Consider the following 19,288-nt stretch of genomic DNA (forward strand, 5'->3'; position numbering starts at 1 on the left):
ACTCATCGTTTTTCCATGAAAACTAAAGCATTTTGACTTAAGGCTCTTGTGTGTAGATTCAGGGCCGTTTGTTTGCAGAATTCAGTGGCGGTTCTACACTGAATTATTCCCTGGGCAAGATCCCTCCCAAGCCCCCCCCCCCCAAACACAACATTTTGCACAAACAACAATTTTTTATTATTAGTTTTAATATTTTAGAAGTGCTCCTGGACTTGCAATTGAAATTGACATAAAAACGCAGACTACAATATAACTCATACAAAACATCCACGAATTGCAAATTTGAATAAACATGCCCTTACACGCTAGCTGTCTGTCATATTAATCTGTCTTTCAGGGATGAACAATTAGCTCTTTTGTTAAGGTGCATATTTGTCTCAACATTTAGCTAAATATTTAGCTTTATGTTTGTAAATATAAGCTAAACGTGTAAATACTTGGCATTAGCTAATGTGCAAAAGTTTTCGCCCGTGCCAAAAACTGCTACTGGCAGAATTATAGTGTTTGTAACAATCATTTAATTTTCAAGCAGCAGGTGTAGCCGTCATTTCATGGGCAAAAAGTAGTTACCAGGTTTTAAGTATTCTTTGTTAAATTGGAATCAGCGTGTCAGTGCTTTGGTTTTAGGCTACAAATAAAGAACAGCGCTCACAGAGTGCTCTGCTGTATGATGATGGCAAAAAGTATGAAACATCTGCTGCTTCTAGTGTTCAAATGTTTATTATGCGTTTTGATTTTCATTTTATTGTTTCACATTCTGTATTGTATTAATGCCACAATTCCACACACTCCGATACAGTAGGGGGCAGTATGCACTTCTAAAGTATGTTTGCAATCTGTTAATAAACAAGGTTTTATTTGTATTTATTTATTAATGTTAGGTTTATTTTCAGACTGTAGCTGATGATGTGAACAAGGTGAGCACCTTAAAGCAGTGATTCATGATGGATTTAATTGTTAATGTCTTGACAATGACGCCATATTTTAGAAGTTGCTAGCATCACATAGTGCAATGCTAATGACTAACGTTAGAATGACTAAATGGGTCCTTTGTGAGCATTTTGTTACAAGTATCTGTATTAATATGATTTGTCATGTGGCTAACTGGCCAAACGGATCATCTCTAAGAAGTGTGCTGCAGTTTTTGCTTTTTCCACCAAGTGAGATGGGGGTTTAGAGAAAGCCGGTATGCTAGGACACACGCACACACTTTAGATAAAAGTTTAGGCTGCAATATATACGAGGTCTATTAGAAAAGTATCCGACCTTATTATTTTTTTAAAAAACCATATGGATTTGAATCACGTGTGATTACATCAGCCAAGCTTGAACCCTCATGGGCATGCGAGAGTTTTTTCACGCCTGTCGGTGACGTCATTCGCCTGTGAGCACGCCTTGTGGGAGGAGTGGTCCAGCCCCCTCTTCGGAATTCCTTTGTCTGAGAAGTTGCTGAGAGACTGGCGCTGTGCTTCTTCAAAATTTTTTCCAAAACTGTGAGGCACATCCAAGTGGACACCATTCGACAAATTAAGCTGGTTTTCGGTGAAAATTTTAACGGCTGAGAGATTTTGGATTGTTTCTATCTCTGTAAGGACTTCCCACGGAGCGGGACGTCACGCAGCGCTCCGAGGCGACGTCGTCATCCTGTTTCAAGCTGAAAATTTAAGCCTCTGTTGACCCAGGACATCATGAGAGAACAGAGAACTTTCAGAAGAGGTCGGAATCAGCAGTTTATCCGGACATTCCACTGTTAAAGGAGATTTTTTTAATGAAAGACGTGCGGACGGATTGGCGCGTTAGCTCGCAGCCGGCGCGGCGCGCCCGCCACAGGAACAACACCTCCGTTGGAAGCCTTAAGGACAAGTTGGAACATGCCCTGCTGTTAAACAATTTCTCCCTGGATTTTACAAATGGTTATCAACACAGAGGGGTTTTTCCTGTGCCGCCGCACCGCGCCTGCTACGTCCCGATGTGCGGACCCATCCGCACGTCTTTCATTAATAAAATCTCCTTTAACAGTGGAATGTCCGGATAAACTGCTGATCCCGACCTCTTCTGAAAGTTCTCTGTTCTCTCACAACGTCCTGGGTCAACAGAGGCTTAAATTTGGAGGTTTTCAGCTTGAAACAGGATGACGACGTCACCTCGGAGAGCTGCGTGACGTCCCGCTCCGTGGGAAGTCCTTACAGCGATAGAAACGATCCAAAATCTCTCATCAGCCGTTAAAATTTTCACTGAAAACCAGCTTAATTTGTCAAATGGTCTCCACTCGGATGTGCCTCACAGTTTTTGAAAAAATTTTGATGAAGCACAGCGCCAGTCTCTCAGCAACTTCTCAGACAATGAAACTCCGACGAGGGGGCTGGACCACTCCTCCCACAAGGCATGCTCACAGGTGAATGACGTCACCGACAGGCGTGGAAAAACTCACGCATTTGCACGAAGGTTCAAGCTTGGCTGACGTAAAAACATATGAATCAAATCCATGTAGTTTTTAAAAAAAATAAAACGGTCGGTTTCTTTTCTAATAGACTTCGTATATAGAACCACATTTTATATATATACAAGGTCTGTTAGAAAAGTATCCGACCTTATTATTTTTTTTAAAAACCATATGGATTTGAATCACGTGTGATTGCGTCAGACAAGCTTGAACCCTCGTGCGCATGCGTGAGTTTTTTCATGCCTGTCGGTTACGTCATTCGCCTGTGAGCAAGCTTTGAGTGAGGTGTGGTCCACCCCTCTCGTCTATTTTTTATTGCGAATAAATGTCTGAATGATTTGGAGCTTTGCTGCATCAATTTTTTTCCAGAAACTGTGAGAGACCTCCAGGTGGACACCGTTCGAAAAATTAATATGGCTTTCAGGGACGATTTTATGGGGATTAAACAGATTATGGGGTGTTACTGCCGCTTTAAGGACGGCCCACAACTGCTGAGAGCGCGGCGCGCTCCCAGCCCCCATCGACAGGCTGACACCCCGCTGGAACAACCAGATCATTTCCAACGTGAAAGCTTTGTTGATCCGGGACCTCGTCTGACTTTCACAAAAACGCAGAACATGTGGACATCAGCACTTTTTCCGGCACATTCCACCGTTACAGGAGTTTTTTTCATGGATAGAAAAGCGGAGGGACGCACCACGGCTCCGTTCATTACGCGGGACAAAACCACGTCGGTGTTGGTCTCTCAGGACAGCTTTCAGGTGGATTTCAGACAGATTCCGGTTGCTTTCCAATCGTGTGAATATCCGATTGTGATTGTGCATGAGCTGGACATGCCAGAACATGTCCTGTGAGGCTTCATCACGGCATTTCTTTGCGTCGAGCGGCTGCACCGCAACGCACGGTGGAGCAGCTTCTCTTTCCATGACAAAAACTCCTGTAACAGTGAAATGTGCCGTTTATTTTTAAACTGGACGCTGTCTTGATCCGGTATGTCATCTGACTAGCACAGGAATTGTGAAAACACGTGGACATCAGCACTTTTTCCGGCACATTAAGACAGACGTGCGGAGGAGTTTCGCAACGCCATGATGAAGCCTCACGGGACATGTTCTGGCATGTCCAGCTCATGCACAATCACAATCGGATATTCACACGATTGGAAAGCAACCGGAATCCGTCTGAAATCCACCTTTAAGCCGTCCTGAGAGACCAACACCGACGTGGTTTTGTCCCGCGTAATGAACGGCTCCGTGGCGCGTCCCTCCGCTTTTCTTTCCATGAAAAAAACTCCTGTAACGGTGGAATGTGCCGGAAAAAGTGCTGATGTCCACATCTTCTGCCTTTTTGTGAAAGTCAGACGAGGTCCCGGATCAACAAAGCTTTCACGTTGGAAATGATCTGGTTGTTCCAGCGGGGTGTCAGCCTGTCAATGGGGGCTGGGAGCGCGCCGCGCTCTCAGCAGTTGTGGGCCGTCCTTAAAGCGGCAGTAACACCCCGTAATCTGTTTAATCCCCATAAAATCGTCCCTGAAAGCCATATTAATTTTTCAAACAGTGTTCACCTGGAAGTCTCTCACAGTTTCTGGGAAAAAATTGATGCAGCAAAGCTCCAAATCGTTCAGACATTTATTCGCAATAAAAAATAGACGAGAGGGGTGGACCACTGCTCACACAAAGCCTGCTCACAGGCGAATGAAGCAACCGACAGGCATGAAAAAACTCACGCATGCGCACAAGGGTTCAAGCTTGTCTCACGTGATTCAAATCCATATGGTTTTTAAAAAAAATAATAAGGTCGGATACTTTTCTAACAGACCTTGTATATATGTATATATGTATGTATATATATATATATATATATATATATATATATATATACAAATGCACCTAAGATGAACATTTCAGACCCCTCCATGATTTCTAAGTGGGAAAACTTGCACAATTGCAGGGTGTTCAAATACTTATTTTCCTCACTGTATATATATATATATATATATATATATATATATATACACGAGTATTGTGTGTGTGTGGGTGGGTGGGAATACCTCCATCACCAAATCAATGTCTTTTCATAAGCTTGGAAAAGACGTGGAAACAGGCATCCTCATGGAGGTCACTATGCTCCACGTCCGTTGGTACAGTAGTCCAGATACTTTGCATTTTGAAGTACATCCGCAATATTGAAGAATAAAAGAAGAACAACCAGTCGCTGCTCCCTTATACACTGTGTGTATTGTTGTTCACTGCTGAATGAAGTTTGATTAAAACAAAAGCTGTTTCAGCTCATTTTAAACAAGTGGCACTCCTGTCTTGGCTGATTTACTAGAGAGGTTCATGGTCTTTTATGTCGTACCTGTGTTCTTTAAATTCCCTGGATGAAAGCTGGACACTCACTGGATGATAGTGCGATATGAATGTGCATTTAGCCACAATCACAGAGAAAATGCAAGTCCTATTGCAAGAGGTGCAAAACAGGAACAGCAAAAAATAAAAATATGACACACTCATTTGTGGCCAAAGTCTACCAAGCTTTCATAAAAACTTTATATGACGAGGAGATGCATGTTTCTGCTGTTGAATTCCCAAATAAAAATATCTATATAAAGCAGCTGCTCTACGCAAAGTCCTTCCCGGACAGTTGAGCTTCTTACCCTGTCCGTGAGTGTAAACCCAGATGCCCAACAGAGGAATCTCATTTCCACCGCTTGTATCTGTAATCTCATTCTTTCAGTCTTTATCCAAAGTTCATGACCATAGATGAGGATAGGAGCGTAAATTGAGAGCGTTACCTTCTGGCTCACTTCCTTCTTCACCACAGCGGTCTGGTACAGTGACCGCAAAACATCAGACGCTGCCCAGTCCATCTATTGATCTCACACTCCAATTTACCCCCTTTGTGAACAGGACCCCACGATACTTAAAGTCCTCCACTTGAGGCAATAACTTTTCCCCCGACCCAGAGGGATCAATCCACTGTTTTCAGAGAGAGAACCACGGTCTCAGATTTGACGGTGCTGATTTTCATCCCAGTTGTTTCACACTGTCTCAGACCTGCTCAGTGCACATTGGAGGTCACTGCCTGATGAAGCCAATAGAACCACATCATTGGCAAAAATGCAGAGATGCAACTTTGAGGTCAACAATCTGGACAGTCTGATGTAATGCCGAGAATGTGGGCACAGCTCCTACTTTGGTCATATAAAGAGACCGGATCGCACACTGCAGTGAATACCCGGTACCCAATACTCACGGAGTACCACCCACAGGATATCCTGAAGGACCCAGTCATAAGACTTTTCCAAGTTCATGAAACGCATGTACACTGATTGGTTATACTCTTTAAAAAAACCCTTCTAATATCCTTGCAAGGGTAAAGAGCTATATTTCTGATCAGTTGGTATGTGACTTCACGAAGAAGACACGAAAAAGTTATAATATGAAATTATACAGTTTAAAAAAAGCTCTTACTCAATTATATTTGGTCCCTTTAAGCTCATTGTATGCACAAGTGAGCTATTATTTGAACCGTGCCTCCCATTTTCCAAGATGGCAGCTTGTCTTTGTCTGCTGATGTCTGTTATGGATTTTATTGTCTTTTCTCACTTATGAAAAGGGTTTTTATTTTGCTGTTACTTAATTTATTTGAAGTATTTTGGACATTTTTGGGACTGTGGCCTGTTTACTCTTATTTTTGTGAGTTGCTCTGAGGACTTTGGCTGCTGAGGCCTGCAGCTACTCAGAGATCCAGGGATCTGCTGCAGTGTGGCTTGTCTTTAGCCTAAAACTGTAACTGCAATACAACAACACACACTGCAAGTCGGTAACACATAGACCTGCTGCAGTGTGCAGTTTGTTTATAGCCTGGAACGGTAGCAGTAACTCAGCTATATTGGCTAGTTTGACTTGATCAGGGTGCTGTCTACCCCACACTGAGGCTGGGGCCTGTTTCATCATTCTGGGGCCTGTGCTGGTTGCTGAACCCATCTACCCCACACTGAGTGCTGCTTTGCTGGGGCCACCTTCATCATTCTGAGGTCTGTACAGCTCACTAATATCTATTTACTCTGCATTGTCAAGTGCCAAGAGTTGTGGACAATGGCTTGTCTACTGAGTGCATGGGACTTTGGGGCAAACGATAGTTCCCGGCAAAGTACATCTAACAATGTGTTTAGCCTGTGGGACATTGCTAATGGATGCACTTGCACTGTGGCTGCAGTACAAGTTGTGCAACCACCAACCCAAATGGCACAGGACATGAATTTATCATCTGAACTGCCCAGAGATTTTCCTCGACTTCAAAGCCTTCTAGCTCTCCATAATTGATCATGCTTGGTTCCAACATCCCAGCTGTCAAATTCAGTATGTAATGTTACGAAGCATAGATTGATTGTTTTATTATAACTCCTATCTGGCCTTGAGCTGCAGTGTCTTCAGACACCATCTGATTTTAAATCCTTGTCTGGTCTTTAAATTGTTCCTCTAAATGTGTGCAGCTTGTTATCCAAGATGGATGTGGTCAGGATTTAGATCAAATCAACAGATGCAGATGTTGTAATTTCTGATACCTGGATGACCAAATCTATTAATCTTTACCCATTTGGTAAATTTACCCACTCAGCCAAGCCTCCAAAGCTGTGAAGTCTACCTTGATTGATTTTATTTTGACAAATGTTCCTCAAAAAATTCTCATTTCTTGGTGTTTTCTGCAATGATATAAGTGCTATTAGAAACACTAAGGTGCCCAAATCAAAATCTCGTATTACCGATAAGAGGACTCTTAAACACTTTAATGAACAAACACATCACCACGATTTGTCCAATTTTGATTGGAGGGGGAAAGAAAAATAGGACTTATCCCTGATGTAGGGATAGCTTGGACATTCTTTAGGGATAGTTTTATGTAAACAGTAAATAAGCATGCCCCAATGAGGAGATTCAGGGTAAAGGGGCAAGATAGTCCCTGATTCCCCAGAGCTGGCAGATACTATTCATGAATGTAACCTGGCTTGGGCTAAGGCAAGGAAAACTGGTTCTACCACTGATTGGCTTGTTTATCTTTAGAAAACTAAGAAACAAATGCCCTTCTTTCATAAAGGAAGCCAAATCAGAATATTATTTGTCGGTCACCACTAATAACCTAAATAGCCCACAGAAATTTTGGAAAGTTATTAAGTCTCTTTTTGTGAGTCAAAGCCCTCAGGTTCTACCTACCTATGTTTTGAAGGATTCTGTTCCTGTCTATGATAGGATGGAGGTATTGAATAGTTTTAACAAGCATATATAGCTTCTGGCTCTTTGTTTGACTCTGTGGATCTGTTTCTGTAAAATCTTGCACAGAAACAGATCAAGAAAGTAGTCACTTGTTTCTCAAACTATCTCAGTGACAGGACTCAGTGCATTAAATATGATGGTCTGTGTTCTGAAATTGTTACTGTCCACAAGGGGGTGCTGCAGCGTTCTCTATTAGGTCCCTTTTTATTTCTTATTTATATCAATGATTTGGGTGCTATTTTTTTTTCCATTTCAGTTTTTTTCATTTATATAGCGCCAAATCACAACAAAATTGCCTCAAGGCACTTCACACAAGTAAGGTCTAACCTTACTAACCCCCAGAGCAAGCACACAGGCGACAGTGGTAAGGGAAAACTCCCTCTGCAGATTTGAGGAAGAAACCTCAAGCAGACCAGACTCAAAGGGGTGACCCTCTGCTTGGGCCATGCTACCGACACAATTTACAAAATGAATATACAGGAAATCGCTAATGTGTCAGATGCTAATTTGCATTTTTATGCTGATGACACAGTTATCTATTGCTGTGGTTCAACTCTTGTCCAGGCCATTGAATCTCTGCAGAAAGCCTTTGTTGCTGTCCAGCACTCATTATTTCAGCTGAAACTAGTTCTCAATGCAGATAAGACTAAGCTTATGTTGTTTTCCAATTCTAAGAAGTGGCCACAAATGACTGCCTCAGTGACCATAATTTAAACATCTCAGTGCACAGAGTGCGCGCAGCGTGCACCTGCCGTCTGGGGCCTTTCATTTCTTTGTGTTTTTAAGATTTGGGCCCTGGCATTAGCCCTGACCTGCTTTCTGGGACAATTACAAGGTTAAACAATGAAGAAATAAATTCAGTTAAGCAGTTTAAAAAAAACCCAAAACAAGATACATAGAGAAGTTAGGATGACAGCAACAGGACCCATGTTGTCATGCTTAATACTAAGGAACCAAAATAGATTCAGCCTTTTGCAACCCACATCCAAAAGGTACTCACCAAGCCCCTTATGACATCAGTATGACATCACTGTAGTGTCGGCCCTAATCCTCTTTCTGAATTACGTAGTTAAAGCATTTCAGTTAATCAGTTCAATAAACTTAACACTGGTTCAGTGTTGCATTAGTGTTACTATTCGTTGGTGTTAACTGGGTATTGACTTTAGTCTTTTTAGAGTTCCTATCACATTTTGTAATCCTCAGTAAATGAGTTTTGCACAAATATAAAAAGTAAGCACTTTAAAACTCAGTTTTTCTGAAAAGATTAAGAAGTCAGATGGCAAAAATTAGAGGGCGAACAACAACATTTAAAATGTAATTAAGATTGAACATTTCATGCCCAAAACATTGTGTAAAATCAAAAGGGGTCGGCTTTACATCCCTTGTGGTTTTGTAACTGATAGACATTTAAAAGTGGCATTGTGGTCGGCTACTCCTGTGTGGAAAATCTGAAAGGGAAGGGCCACAAATAAGAACACTTAAAAGTCGCCATAATTTAATTACACATTTATTCCGATCACAGCAATGCATTACAGCAGAAACACAACCCAACCATGGCATGACAGCCGCCACAACACATCCGGAACGCAACCGTAAAACGTACAAGCTCAGTCGGCTCAGAGTTCGGAATTATTCTCATTATTCACATAGAACCATCTGTCTCTCAAATATAGCTTTTTTTCAAAGAGCATAAAAATACAGGTGGCCTCTTCGTTGGGATGAACACTGGTGGTTGTTGCACAGTCTGGCCTACGTGGGGCGCCACAAAACACTGGGGTGGGGCAACTTATTACAGCATACGGGGGAATTTATGGGCTTCTCGATGGTTACAACGGGAGCAGCAGATGGGAACGGAGGGTTCAAACTAACCGATAAGATACTTTTGACATCACAGACACATGGGAGGAAAAAAAGCAAATAACTAAACATTTTGGAGTTTAAACGAAGAATAAAAAGACGTAAATAATTTGAATGTATGAAAGAACACTAACAAGGCACAGAGATGCAAAATGAAGAGAACAGAGGAGGAGTCGGGGGGGGGGGGGGGGGGGGGGTGAGACGGATTAAAGGCAGCTGCACTAACCAACACTAGAGGGAGCTCTAACAGCTCAGGTATATTAGAAACTCAGTCGAGGGCATACTACATAAAGCACTGGAATATAGGATTATCTCTGAAAAACACTGATCACCGCTGCAGGACGAAGGGATACACGGCATGAGTGTGCTTCTTTATACGTGTGGCTGCGAGTATATACGTCCGAGCCAGCCTGCGTGGGCGGAGCTAAACGGCAAAGAAGCAGAACGCCAGCGAGCTCGAACTGTGTCGTGTGCATGTAGGTGTGGTGTGTGTTTGTGCTTGTGTGTGTGTGAGGATGCATGGACACACGTCTGGTTATTATTAGAGTAATTACAGTATAAGTGGGGGGGGGGGGTACTACACAAACTCCTAACGACAACAACAACAACAAGAACAACAGCAACATGAGCAGAGACGACACACGGATCAGGAAGTCCACTTCACCACAATCGTCCACTCACACACACACACGTCGGCTACGGTTCACCTGGAAAATAACAATGCATCCTTTGATTCTGCAGTGCTCAGAAGAGGTCTGCCCATGTGCTTTAAACAGGTTTTTTTTTTTCTATTTCATTTGTGTGCAGCTCGTCTGTCTGTAACCTGCCCATCAGTCTGTTTATGTGCTTATCTTTCGGTGAGCGGTTCGCTCTCCTGCCTCCTTCTGACTGACTTGGCGTCAGAGTCTGTGGAGATGAAACGAAGAGGGGGAACAAACAGTTGTGCTTCTCGCCCCACGCGGCCGTCTGAGGCTAGGCGGTGGTGGCTCACTGTGCTGCAGAGGTCAGAGGTCGTCCGCGAGCAGCCTCCTGGCGACTGGAGGCGGGCCGGAGTGACGCAGAAGGCTCCCCCCCCCCTCCTCACCTCTCGCCACACTGTACAAGGCTACATGAGAAGCGCTCACACTGCAGAGACACATACGCACACGTACGCAAACACTCAGAGCGCTGGCGACAGCCTCGGTACAGCTTTCAGGATACACCTACACACGAGTCGGGGAGAGGGGAGCGTGGGCAGGAGCTCAGTCGAGCATGGCGTCCAGCTGGTCGGCCAAGTCGTCAAACATGCTGCCGATGTCATCCAGGATGGAGACGGTCGCCTTTTTGCCGGAGAGAGAACTGGGAAGCAAAAAGAGTTCAACTGAAAATGTGGCAGATGAAACTCAGTCACAGTAAACAGTAACTTAAACTGCCATCCTCAAAGAGGGCATCCAGATTTATTTGAATGGGGTGGTGCTGGAACACGCACATCACATTAGATTTCTTCATTAAGTAAAAATAACATCCATGGTTAAGATGATTGATAAGTTATCAGAGTGATAATAAATTCATGCTTTTTAGGCATGTTTTTTTTGAAGTAGGCCAAGTGGGGCAAGACTACACAGAACTGCAACAATTATTTGATTAATAATTAAAAAAAAATTCGCAAAATATTTGTTTTAAGTCTTTTTTAAAAGTCCAAATTATTTTATTTCAGCTTTATAAAAGTAAATACTTTGTAGTATCTTTTCTCTGACAATAAACAGAATATCTTTAGGTTGTGAACAAAACAAGACATTTGAGGTCATCATCTAGGGATGTGGGGAATGCAAAGCAACATATTTCCTCATTTTCTGATATTTTATGGACCAAACAACTAATCGATTAATCAGCAAAATATTCAACAGTAATTAATTTGGGAAATGTTCAGTTTAAATCCCACCACTAAGCAGCAGATTGCCAGTTATATCTTTAAACAGTGAGGCCACCACCTGGATGCTCCCATGGAATCAGTCTATCTGTAGATTCTAACTGACTGATAAGTTTTTTTTTTTCTTTCAAAAGAGTTCAAAATAAATAAATTCAAGTTAAACTTTCACACGGTGGCCCTTCAGATGTGCTCTTTCTACACTGTTATACTAAATTAGTTGACTTTACTAGAAAATCACATGGCAATCAGGGATGTTACTAGGACTGCTTTTTTCCATCTGCGAAATATAGCGAGGATCCGCCCCATCCTGTCCATGGCTGATGCTGAGACCCTGATTCATGCTTTTTATTCTTCTAGCCTAGATTATTGTAATGTTCTATTTTCAGGGTTACCGCAGTCCAGCATTAGGTGTCTTCAGTTGGTTCAGAATGCTGCCGCCAGACTTTTGACACGTAGCAGAAGGTCTGAACATATCACACCCATTTTGACATCTTTGCACTGGCTCCCTGTCTCTGTGGTTTTGTTATTGACTTATAAGGTTGTTCATGGACTGGCGTCATCTTATCTGGCTGATCTGGTGGAACCCTACGTGCCGGCCCGGGCTTTGCGGTCGCAGGATGCGGGACTTCTCTGTGTTCCCAGGGTGAAGAAGAAGTCAGCAGGTCAGCCTTTTGGTATCGTGCACCCACCCTGTGGAACAGTCTTCCTGCGACCGTGAGGCAGTCTGAGTCTGTGGACATTTTTAAGTCAAGACTGAAAACCTATTTTTATTCTCTTTCTTATGAATAGTTTTTATTTTTTATCTGTTGTATTCTTTTACTTCTGTTTTTATTTATGTATTTGAAATTGTTTTTTATTCATTTTTAATTATTTATGCTTCACGGTTGGGATGGTTTTCTTGGGGTTGTTCTCATCCTCTAAACATGGTAAGTGGAGTTGATTCCAAAAAGCTCTATTCTGGTCTCATCTGACCACATGACCTTCTCCCATGCCTCCTCTGGATCATCCAGATGGTCACTGGTGAACTTCAAACGGGCCTGGACATGTGCTGGCTTGAGCAGGGGGACCTTGCTGCCCTGCAGGATTTTAAACCAAATTTATTTTATGAATGCAGCTTAGGTTTAATGCATCTGACTGGCAATCCAAAAAAAAAAAAAAAAAAAAAAAAAAAGTAAAAGCAACTTAATTGCAAAACGGCTCATCTCCTTTATGTGGCTATTTAACTCTATTCCAAGCTCAACCCTTTCATTAAGTTTCTAAAAACAGTCATGTAAAAAAAACAAAACTCCACAACCTCCCCTGTAGACTGTAAAATAACAGTTTGAATTTCAGGCGTGTGTGTGTGTGTGATTTCAGTGTGTTCTCCAGCTGATGTTTGTTGGCAGGCGTGTGCAGGAAAACGCTGCAGCCATAAATTGACCGTGTCTAATGAAAGACCCAAAATGAACTCTGGGAACACAAATGGGTCTGCGGTGTTGATGAATGGCATCATAACAAGTGCACAATCTACAGCGTCTGATTTATATCGCTGCTGATCCAAGATTTCATCAGACTATAGGGCACGAGCAGTCATTTATTTTAGGGTAGAAGTTGCACAAATTGGAGTGTAAAATCTGCAGGGGCTTGGCTGAGGCTGCTGCAGAGGTTGGTTCTGTCTTGTTGCCAGTTTCCCCCAATTTGGTGGCAAAATAAGATGCACTGTTTGATTCCATTTGCATTCAATAAAACTGAATTTGTTGCATTTAGCAGTGATGCAGGTTGTACTGACTCCATTTGACTGACGTAAGATGTTCATTTTGGTGTTGGGGCAACCCTAACCCTTGGGTACCTCTGGAATCAGTTTGTGTGTGTAAGCCTGATCCTGTCAGATCTCAGAAGCTAAGCAGTGCAGGGCCTGGTTAGTACTTGGATGGGAGACCTCTTCGGAACACCAGCGGCTGTGTTTCTCCAGGTTGCACTGGAGTTGCGTCAGGAAGGGCATCTGGCGTAAAACTTGTGCAAATTGTGGATCTGGCTGCATCCGCTGTGGCGACGCCGAACAAAACGGGAGCAGCTGAACGGACAACAACAACTTAGGCTGACTCAGATGAGGTGTGCATGTTGGATTGTGAGGGAATGGCAGCCATGTGGAGCATGCCTGTGTAGCACCAAAAACCAATTTCTGCAGCATTGAAAAAGTTTATGGTTTACTAGCAGAAGTGGGTAAAAGTCCTGCCATGTTTTGCCTTTACCTGTGCACCAAAAGATGCAACCTGCCTGAGGAGTCAAACTATTTAGAATCAGCTGGTTTAGTGGGTCGATGGAACAAATATGTGAGAGGACTTTTTCTCACTGAAGCTGTGGTTACCCACCTCTGTTTACTAGTTATGATTTTTTGTCATATGCATTTCCAAGAACAACTCTGTTAGTGTAAAGACTCTCTGCTGCCCTCTACAGTTTATTTCCTGAGCATGCAGTCTGACTCAAACCTGCAGCAGATCTGCCACACCTTAACTTCTCGAATCGATGCTGACAGTGCTGGCTACATTTGGGCAGTGGGGATGGACTGGTGGCATGGCTGGTTGGTTGCTGTTTGAGAATCGGGGCAGTTTTGTGGTGCAGTGGATGCAGTGACACACGGCACACGTGCAGGTGACCTGACCTGACCTACAGGCACAGTTATAGAGACTTTCAGGATGTGCATCTTGAAACCCCAATGATTCTGAACTTTTACAGTCCAAAGAGGTTGAGTTCAGTACGACCCCTTTAACAAATAAGCATTCAAAGAATTCTACGTCTTAATACACGTATTCATACCAACAAGGCTTACTGGTCACTGCAAACGTGATGACATCATTGTGACATCACATACATGAGCATGTGACATTATACACACTCTAGATCATCCTTCCAGCTCTCTTTGTTCAAACAAAAAAATAAATGTCTTTTGCAAACAATTCAATGGCCTCCTTTGACCTTGACCATCATATTCATGTCATGCTGAGACATTGTGGCGTGTGTGTCTGTGCACACACACACAGGGTGATGACAATAATCTTGCAAATCCCTCTGGGGTCTCGACTAACTATACGTTCTGTTCAGTGTTCTTCACTTATTCCATTTATTTAAATTTTATGTTGAATTGTTTTATGTAAGGCGCCTTGAGACGGGTTTTGCTGTGATTTGGCGCATTATAAGCTAATTAAATTTAATTGAATTGGAAACCCATTGCCGTTTTTAAGGCAATGGGTTGTATTTTAACACAGAACTTTGAGTCAGTTATCTCCATTTAAAGTTTTATTTTAATGTAATTTTACCTGTTTAGTGTCATCGTTTATAAAAAACTTAAGTAGTTGAAGGTAGTAACAAGATTCCACACAATTTTCTAGTAAAGTTTGTGAATGATACAAAACAGTTAAAAGCAGCAAATGATCACATTTCAGAACTTAGTACCAGAACAGGGTCAGCATTTATGTTTGATAAATGAGCCGATTATTTTTCTACTGACTGAGTCACTGGCAATCAATCAAAAATCATGACGTCATGTGACTTCATCCCACTTGTGTCCCACACTGACAGAAGGAAAAAAAAACTGATCTCACACATGTAAAAAACAAAATAGACTAAAAACTGTGTGAACGCCCCATTCTCCTTCATAAAGATCAGTGTTTCCCAACTTTTTCCATGAATGGACACGTCCTCAAAAATTCATTTGCAATTTGTCTATCTGCCACTCAAAACACGGATCTGTTCTGTCACACAGCGGAGAACAATGTGCAAATTTTGGGGAAAATAGCAGTTTTTTATTTTTATTTTTTATTGATTGAAGGGAAATCTGTTTGATTTGGTGGTTTGGAATCACCAACAAACGACAATCCACTGAATGGAAAAATTAATCGACGTGATCAGCTCACGCAAAGTGCATCACTGCTACAAGCACCCCAAAAAACAACAAACATAAAATAATAATAACAAAACAAAACAAAAAACAACTAATAATTTAAGAGGGTTGATATAATTCAGTTACAACATGACAGTTTGTGATTATTATATCTATTTTTTTGCTTGTAGCTGCCTACGAACAGTGCCAGATCTACTTCGGGGTTTGGCACAGATTTTACGCAAGACACCATTATGTAAAATTTCAACAGCGCCTCATATCTTGCACAACATCTCCCACCCACCCCATGATGTCCTGGCTAAAGACAGGAGCACATTTAGAAACAGGCGCATTCCACCAAGAAGCGGCACAGAGCGCCACAGGAAATCATTCCCGCTGGCGGCCATTAAGACTCTACAGTTCGAAGCGTATGTCGCTCTGAGATAATAGATACAAATCTGGACTTATTTTCACCCAGCCAGCACGTTCACACCATAATGGACTCTTTATTCTTCACCAACACTGTGAATTGTGAAATAATAATTCATCAGTACAACATTCAGCAAGAAAAACAGAAAAATTACTGTATTTGCAGTGGAATCCCCTCAAAATAAATACTTTATCAGCATTAAAGTGAGCTGTCATTATGTGATATGTCACAGAAATAAATGCACGTTTGTCTATTTTGTGAATTTTGTGGAAAATTTAATTTTTTTTGTCTCAGTACTGACGATCAAAATATTGTGAGCACTTGTGATGCGTCCTTTTTTTGTGCCAATGTTTTGGAATTCAGGAGACATTCTGGCGTCAAAACATTTACCGGATTTTCCGGAGTAAATGGTGCACTTTTTTCTGTATTACCAGCTAATTTGACATTTTTGGCCTTTCTTACAGTGTAATTTTACAGTCAGGAAAATAAGTATTTGAACACCCTGCGATTTTGCAAGTTCTCCCACTTAGAAATCATGGAGGGGTCTGAAATTTTCATCTTAGGTGCATGTCCACTGTGAGAGACATAATCTAAAAAAAAATCCAGAAATCACAATGTATGATTTTTTTCAATAATTTATTTGTATGTTACTGCTGCAGATAAGTATTTGAACAGCTGTGAAAATCAATGCTGGAAGACCCAGCCGTGACCCATCTTCAATGCTCTTACTGAGGGAAGGAGGTTGTTTGCCAAAATCTCACAATACATGACCCCATCCATCCTCCTTTCAATACGGTGCAGTCGTCCTGTCCCCTTTGCAGAAGAGCACCCCCAGAGTATGATGTTTCCACCCCCATGCTTCACGGTTGGGATGGTTTTCTTGGGGTTGTTCTCATCCTCTAAACATGGTAAGTGGAGTTGATTCCAAAAAGCTCTATTCTGGTCTCATCTGACCACATGACCTTCTCCCATGCCTCCTCTGGATCATCCAGATGGTCACTGGTGAACTTCAAACGGGCCTGGACATGTGCTGGCTTGAGCAGGGGGACCTTGCTGCCCTGCAGGATTTTAAACCATGACAGCATCATGTGTTACTAATGTAATCTTTGTGACTGTGGTCCCAGCTCTCTTCAGGTCACTGACCAGGTCCTCCTGTGTAGTTCTGAGCTTTCTCAGAATCATCCTTACCCCACAAAGTGAGATCTTGCATGGAATCCCAAACCGAGGGAGATTGACAGTCATCTTGTGTTTCTTCCACTTTCTAATAAATAATAACAGTTGTTGGCTTCTACCAAGCTGCTTGCCTGTTGTCCTGTAGTCCATCCCAGCCTTGTGCAGGTCTACAATTTTGTCCCTGGTGTCCTTAGACAGCTCTTTGGTTTTGGCTATGGTGGACAGGTTGGAGTTTGATTGATTGATTGAGTGTGTGAACAGGTGTCTTTAATACAGGTAACAAGTTCAAACAGGTGCAATTAATACAGGTAAAGAGTGCAGAATAAGTGGGCTTCTTAAAGAAAAATTAACAGGTCTCTGTGAGCCAGAATTCTTGCTGGTTGGTAGGGGGTCAAATACTTATTTGCAGCAGTAACAAACAAATTATTTAAAAAAATCATACATTGTGATTTCCGGATTTTTTTTTTTTTTTTTTTAGATTATGTGTCTCACAGTGGACATGTACCTAAGATGAAAATTTCAGACCCCTCCATGATTTCTAAGTGGGAGAACGTGCAAAACTGCAGGGTGTTCAAATACTTATTTTCCTCACTGTATTATTGATGTTTATATTCTTTTGTTATTGGAGTTTATTTTGTTTAGTGCTGTGATTCCTGGGAAAGTCCTATATACATAATACTAATAATTATTATTATTAGCAAATGGATAATTTTTCAGTACATAAGTTCCACCAGAGTACAAGTCGCAGGACCTCCCAAAGCAGTAAAAAATACCAGCAACTTTTACTCCAGACATCACTTGAATTGATGAATTCTTCCACCAACAGAAATCTGAGCGTACTCACTCGTTTTGGGTGTCTTCCTGTTGCATCTTGTGTTCGACAGCCTGTAAAGCTGCAGCTAAGGAAGCACTGGTCTCCTCCAGTCGTTGCTGCACCTCCTCTTCCTCCTCCTCCACTTCCTGCATTGGACTCTTCATCTCCTCTGTCCTTCCTTCTTTCCTTGAAGGCTTCTCCTCCAGCTCCCTCGGATTCTCTCCCTCTGCTCTCCAACTCTCCTCCTCATGTTCTTTGTGCCTCTTGTGCTCCTTCTCTCTCCTCTTCTCATCTTCCTCTCTCCTCCTGTCCTCCTCTTCCTCTGCCTCCCTCCCTCCCAGCGCGTCGAAGGAGAGCCCAGCAATTGAGGAGCGAGGGGGCTTAACGGGGTGCGCTGAAGGAGTGGAAGGGCTCTGAGCCGGAGAGGGTGAGGCGAGAGGGACCCCGGGAGAGAGGGAGGGGGCAGAAGGAGTATCAGGAGCTGGGAGCGGGGAGGCAGCGAGCGGAGAGGAGGGTTTGTGGGAAGGAGTCGGGCTGGCTGCAAGTGGAGTTGTGGCAGCAGGACCCGGACTGACTGCAGATGAAGCTGCTATTGCTTTGCCTGGTTTGGGTGCTATTGGAGGTCCACGAGGTTTCGGGGACACGGGAGGAGGAGTGCGCTTTAATTCTCCTGAAATCACACAAAAAAAACACGTTTAGGAGTTGCTTCCAAGGCAACATCATATTGTAGTTTAAGTGTCTGTCTGTCTGCCCTACTCTTCTCAACTATACACTAAACTTGGTTTCTGGATGAAGCTCCAGCTTGGAATTGCTTCCACCCCCGCTCCCATGTCTATCAAACGTGCACACATATGTAGCTGGGTGATGGAGTCACCCAAATGAGGTTAACGTCAGCAAAACTCAACAACTGGGGTCAAAAATCAGTGGAGTCAGAGGTCGAAATTTTGGTATTTCATTCTGATTCCCATCAGACTTAGCCACGGTTCTGTCTGTGAGCTGCTTATCGTAGCATCTTATCAACTAGATTAGATGAGACAGAACTTTATTGATCCCTTGGGAAGCTAACCTTACCAACCCCCAGAGCAATAGTGGTAAGGAAAAACTCCCTCTGAGGAAGAAACCTCAAACAGACCACACTCAAAGGGGTGACCCTCTGCTTGGGTTAAATACCAGAAATGCTGCTTGTTACTGGCTACTACTGTTCCTGTCCTTCCTGTCCTCTGTCTTCCTGTTACTACTGTGGCGCATTGAGTGTTCATAAGTGGAGGACCAAAGAGGAGCTTGTTCTGTAAGACGCAACCCCTATCGGCTAACTCTATAATGAGTAGGCTTAAAAAGTTTATTTACATTTAATGAGGTAAACATGCGGCCGTTTACCTCTGCAGGGATACTGCTCATACAAGCGGACACTTCTAGTGATGTTTTAACCTGTTCAGTTGCAACAAGACGCAGTTTACTCTGAGTGTTTCTGATTGCCCTGTCCTGTAACATTAATTGGCCAGTTAGCCTGCTGCGGTGTTTGTGCTC

At 42.6% G+C, this 19,288-nt stretch overlaps 1 protein-coding gene and 1 long non-coding RNA gene across 4 annotated transcripts in view; one reads left to right on the top strand and one right to left on the bottom strand.

Moving 5' to 3' along the window:
• Positions 1-10,076: 10,076 nt before the first annotated feature.
• Positions 10,077-10,741, top strand: LOC117526864. The gene is made up of 2 exons (XR_004565371.1): positions 10,077-10,267; positions 10,710-10,741. It is a non-coding gene; the product is annotated as an uncharacterized LOC117526864 (long non-coding RNA).
• Positions 10,365-19,288, bottom strand: part of si:dkeyp-9d4.3 (caskin-1) — a 92,431-nt gene continuing 83,507 nt past the window's right edge. For 2 of the 3 annotated variants that reach the window (XM_034188937.1, XM_034188938.1), the window contains exons 20-21: positions 17,792-18,431; positions 10,789-10,914 (exon numbers count right to left, since the gene is read on the bottom strand). In XM_034188937.1, the coding sequence (XP_034044828.1) occupies positions 10,818-10,914; positions 17,792-18,431 (737 nt within the window). In that variant the 3' untranslated portion in view covers positions 10,789-10,817. Of the gene's footprint in view, positions 10,915-17,791; positions 18,432-19,288 lie in introns of all 3 variants that reach the window. The other variant, XM_034188936.1, reaches the window with a different exon arrangement.

This window comes from Thalassophryne amazonica, chromosome 15 (assembly GCF_902500255.1).
Source record: "Thalassophryne amazonica chromosome 15, fThaAma1.1, whole genome shotgun sequence".
In the NCBI taxonomy this organism is placed as follows: Eukaryota; Metazoa; Chordata; class Actinopteri; order Batrachoidiformes; family Batrachoididae; genus Thalassophryne; species Thalassophryne amazonica.